The following is a 5393-nucleotide window of genomic DNA, read 5'->3' as shown; positions in this document are numbered from 1 at the left end:
TCGAGCTCCATTAAAGAATGGAAGAACTCGTGGTGCTGGGCTGCCGAGAGATGGGACACCATCGAGAGGGACCCCCTGGCGCCTCTTACGATCCCCACGAAGTATTCCACACTTAGTGAATACTGTTACCCTGCAATTTTGTTTATTTTTCTTCGGTTCGGATCCTAACCGTCCTTTGTTTTTTGTTTTGAAGGTTCCTGATCGAGTGAATAAGATTGCATTTTTAATGCTGATTGCTCATGATTATTTGCTAATATTCAAGTATTTTTGGGATTAATTATGATATTTTTATATAGTTGAATGAAGGTCAATCCTAATTGTGGTGTTTACAATTTTATTGTAGAAATGGAGCCCAAAAATAACAAAGTTCAAGGCCCATAAGAGAAGACTCAATTCAAGTGGACTTAACCCAGCCCAATCAAAATAAAATAGATTGGAAAGATTAATGAAGGGAGCAAAATCTGTGGAAGATGTCTCTTGCTGTGAAGAAATCCCGAATTGGAAACACATCTGTACTGCGCTTTGTATTTTCACCATATCTCCCTCATCCGATGTCATATTGAGCTGATTCAAGAGGCCTTGGAAAGCTAATTTAACGTGCTACAATTTCTCCTGAAATAGAGATTTTGAAATCCTCACATTTTCTAAGTGAAAAATGGCCCACAATCCAAGGCTAAAAATCTGCCGAATTGAAGAGGCGAATTCGGGATTGATTCTTTCTTTTCCTGGTGATGATGGTTTGAAAGGAGTGGAAGAGGGGAAAAAAAAGGCAGAGGACGACCAAGAAGGCTGGGACCAAGGTGGATCAATTCTTTTTCTTCCCTTTTGGCTATCAAAAGAGGGAAGCCACTTCAAGAAAACGGGAGACCAGATTCACTGAGTTTTTCCTTCTTCCCATCTCTTTCAATTTCTTGATGTTAACTCTTTATTTAAACTTTTCTTCAATTTTAGCATGAATTAATTTCTATCTTCTAAAGTTTGAGATGTAGCCTAACTACGATTATGTGAATCTTCCTTTACTTGAATTAATTGGTATTTGTTCCAATTGTTGAGTATTTCATTCTGGACTTAATGCTTGTGAATTGACTGATCACCATTCACTTGAGTTGGGATTCAATTTGAGAGAGAGAAGTAATAATTGTTTCGGCCAATGTTTGAGATACTACAGGAATTCTGTAGGATAGAGATATTTATGGACTTGTGTAATCTTTATGGGTTTATTTTTGTTTTTAATGAATCTTGACAGGCTTAGAATTTTCACAGAGATGTAGAAAATTTTCTTGTTGAGATGTTTCGTTAATGCTTGAGAAAGATTAATAAATAAATTAGAAAGACTTGATTATAACAATTAGGAACATTTACAATTAATTCAATTAGGATATTCACATATGAGTAGTTATGGTGAATCGAAAACTCTAGAGTATTGTTTTCTTGATTTTAACTTGCTTGTTCAATTCATCTTAGTTTAACTTTCTGGTTTAATAATTCATTTACATTCGAATTGTCAAATAGATCATCATTTAATAAATTTTGATAATTATTCGTAATTTTTCATTCCTTGTGGGACGATACTCTTACTCATTCACTTTATTACTTGTTACGACTCGTGTACTTGCGATTTCAACCAACAAATTTTTGGCGCCGTTGCCGGAGAAATAGATAAAATTATTGATAATATCAATACTAGTTAGATTTGATCTAATTTGATTTTTTTTTTATTTCCAGGCTTTGCTTAGTGCATGAGAAGCAAAAAGAGCTTGGAACTGCTGCCTTATGATCCAAAAATTGAAAAAAACAGCAAAAAGACTGAGGAAAAAGAAGCGAGTAGCTCGAAAAAATTCAAACGCTATGGCAGACAACGAGAATCCAAGACGTCAACACGAGCTGTAAGGGATTTTGCTCTACCACAGGTCACAGGAATCAATTTAGTCATTAAGAAACCTAGTATTGCAGCCAACAACTTTGAGATTAAGCCAGCTATCCTACAAATGATCCAAAACATCAATTCAATTCCATGGATTTCCGAGTGATGATCCCAATGCCCATATAGCAAGTTTTCTGGAAGTTTGTGACACCTTCAAGCAAAATGGTGTTACTTATGATGCCATTCACCTCTGGCTATTTCCTTTCTCTCTTCGAGATTGAGCAAAAAGTTGGCTAAATTTATTACCTGCAAATTCAATCACTAGTTGGGAAGATTTAGCTCAGAAGTTTCTCGCTAAATTTTTTCCACTAGCCAAGACAGCAAAGATGCACAATGAAGTTTCAAATTTTTCTCAATTGGAGGGTGCACCACTTTACGAGGCTTGGGAGCGATATAAAGACCTACTTAGGCGATGCCTTCACCATGGATTGCCGAAGTGGATGCAAGTTCAGAACTTCTATAATGGACTTGCTGCCTCTACAAGAACTCTAATAGATGCCGCTTCAGGACGAGCTTTTATGGGCAAATCCCTAGATGATGCATATGATCTGTTGGAGGAGATGGCGATGGACAACTATCAATGGCCAAATGAGAGAATTTTACCGAAGAAAGCAGTAAGAGTGCATGAGGTTGAAGCTATCACTACCTTGACAACTCAAGTCCATAATCTTACTCAACAATTGAAGGCCAACCAACTGACAGCAAATGCCATTCACTTGACACCACTGGCTTGTGATTTTTGTCATGGAAACCATCCAAGTGAAGAATGTCAAGTGGGAAATCCCTTCTTTCAATCCCAAGCGGAGCAAGCACACTTTGTTGCAAATTACAATCGGCAAAACAATCCATATAGTGCAACATACAACCCTGGATGGAAACATCACCCCAAATTTTCATGGAATAATCAGAATGCATTGAAACCTCCACCTGGTCCATCGTCTAGTGATCCGCCGAAAGAGAAGTTAGCACTTGAAGAAGCAACGGCACAATTAGCAACTAACACCAACAGATTCATAACAGAGACTAAGACCAATTTTCAGAATCAAGAAGCTTCGATACGGAATTAAGAAGTCCAGGTCGGTCAATTGGCTAATATGCTAACTGGGAGACAACAAGGAAACTTGCCTAGCACAACTGAAGTGAATCCAAAGGAACAGTGTGAGGCGATCACTTTGAGAAATGGAAAAGAGTTAGAAGCTCCAATTACTAGTGAAAAGTTTGAAAAAGAAGATCAAGAGATGCAACTCCACACACCAACGCTTAGCGAGGAGATTTCTAACAATCAACCAATCCCACCACAGGATCTAGCACCAAAAGTTCCATTCCCTCAACGACTCAAAAAGAATAAGCTTGATAAGCAATTTTCTAAATTTTTAGATGTGTTTAAAAAATTGCATATTAACATTCCTTTTGCAGAAGCTCTCGAACAAATGCCAAGCTACGTGAAATTTATGAAGGACATCTTGTCAAACAAGAGGAGATTGGAAGAATATGAGACAGTAGCCCTTACTGAAGAGAGAAGTGCAATTCTACAAAAGAAATTGCCTCCAAAGTTCAAGGATCCAAGGAGTTTTACTATCCCTTGTTCAATTATAAATTCTATGTTTGAAAGAGTTTTATGTGACTTAGGTGCAAGTATTAATCTTATGCCTTTGTCTATTTTTAGGAAACTTGGACTAGGTGAGGCGAGACCTACTACAGTATCATTGCAATTAGTGGATCACTCAATAAAACACCCAAGGGGAATTACTGAGGATGTGCTTGTTAAGGTGGACAAGTTTATTCTTCCAGCCGACTTCCTCATTCTAGACATGGAGGAGGATAGGAAAATTCCTATCATTCTTGGCAGACCATTCTTAGCTACTGGCCGAGCTCTAATTGATGTCCAAAGGGGAGAATTGCGGTTGAGAGTACAAGAGGAGGAGGTAACCTTTAATGTTTTTGATGCCATCAAGTATCCGGATACAAGTGAGAGTTGTTTCAGCATCTGAGAAATCGACTCCTTGGTCACTGAAGTATTTAACCAACAAAAGGAGTCGTTGGAAGTTTTTTTGGTTAATCCCAACCCGACTATGGTGGAAGATCCGGAAGTGTTAGAATATGCTTTGTGGATGGATCCTTTTGGTCCTAATCGCAGAAAATATTTTGAAGATTTGGGACATGGAACATCATGGCCCCTTCCATCTATTGAGAAACCACCTACATTGGAGCTTAAGCCCTTACCTGAACATCTTCAATATGCGTATCTTTGTGAATCATCTACTCTTCTGGTAATTATTTCATCCAAGCTTTCGATTGAAGAAGAGGAAAAGTTGTTAAGAGTGCTTAGAGAACATAAGGCAGCTATTGGATGGACACTTGCAGATATCAAGAGAATTAGCCCTTCTATTTGTATGCACCAAATTTTGTTGGGTGAAGATTGCAAGCCAGCGGTGGTACATCAAAGAAGACTCAATCCGACAATAAAGGAAGTGGTGCATAAAGAGGTCTTAAAATGGTTAGATGCCGGAGTGACTTACCCAATTTCTGATAGCTCATGGATCAGTCTTGTGCAAGTAGTACCAAAAAAAGGAAGAATGACAGTGGTAAAGAATGCTAACAATGAGTTGATCCCTACAAGAATAGTTACTGGATGGAGAATTTGCATGGATTATTGAAAATTGAACAAGCCACTCGGAAGGACCACTTCCCCTTGCCATTCATTGATCAAATGTTAGACAGGCTAGCCGAGCATGAGTACTATTGCTTCCTAGATGGCTATTCGGGGTATAATCAAATAGCCATAGCACCAGAGGACCAAGAGAAGACCACCTTCACATGCCCTCATGGCACTTTCGCCTTTCGTCGAATGCCATTTGGACTTTGCAATGCGCCAGCTACCTTCCAAAGGTGTATGATGTCAATCTTTTCAGATACGGTAGAGCGGATTATTGAAATTTCCATGGATGATTTTTCTGTATTCGGATCATCTTTTGATGATTGTCTTGGGAATTTGGCGTTAGTTTTGAAGAGATGTGAAGAAACTAACCTTCTACTTAATTGGGAAAAGTGTCACTTCATGGTAAAAGAGGGAATTGTCTTAGGTCTTCGGATCTCTTCAAAGGGGATTGAAGTGGATAGAGCAAAAATTGAGACAATCGAGAAGCTTCCACCACCAACAACAATAAAAGGAGTACGGAGCTTTCTTGGACATGTCGGATTTTATAGAAGATTTATTAAAGACTTTTCCAAGATCTCCAAACCCCTTTGTAGCTTGCTTGTGAAAGAAACACCTTTTGTGTTTGATGAAGAATGTGAAAAGGCGTTCTTACTGCTAAAAGAGAAGCTTGTGTCGGCTCCGATTGTTATAGCTCCGGATTGGGATCTACCGTTTGAATTGATGTGCGATGCAAGTGACTATGCGGTTGGTGCGGTATTGGGACAACGAAGGAACAAACGGTTTCATACAATTTATTATGCTAGTAGAACC

The 5393-nt window shown here is 38.6% G+C and overlaps 1 protein-coding gene across 1 annotated transcript; it reads left to right on the top strand.

Moving 5' to 3' along the window:
* The first annotated feature begins 294 nt into the window (after positions 1-294).
* LOC111384579 lies at positions 295-5393 on the top strand. The gene is made up of 2 exons (XM_023008878.1): positions 295-880; positions 1726-5393. The coding sequence occupies exon 2, from the start codon at positions 3019-3021 to the stop codon at positions 3913-3915; it is 897 nt and encodes a 298-aa protein (XP_022864646.1). The 5' UTR covers positions 295-880; positions 1726-3018; the 3' UTR covers positions 3916-5393.

Source organism: Olea europaea, unplaced genomic scaffold (genome assembly GCF_002742605.1).
Source record: "Olea europaea var. sylvestris unplaced genomic scaffold, O_europaea_v1 scaffold2941, whole genome shotgun sequence".
Classification (NCBI taxonomy): domain Eukaryota; kingdom Viridiplantae; phylum Streptophyta; class Magnoliopsida; order Lamiales; family Oleaceae; genus Olea; species Olea europaea.
This window is presented reverse-complemented; position numbering and strand designations above follow the sequence as displayed.

Coding starts and splice junctions, on each gene's coding strand:
- LOC111384579 (XM_023008878.1), top strand. CDS start 3,019: ATGCTAACTGGGAGACAACAAGGAAACTTGCCTAGCACAACTGAAGTG.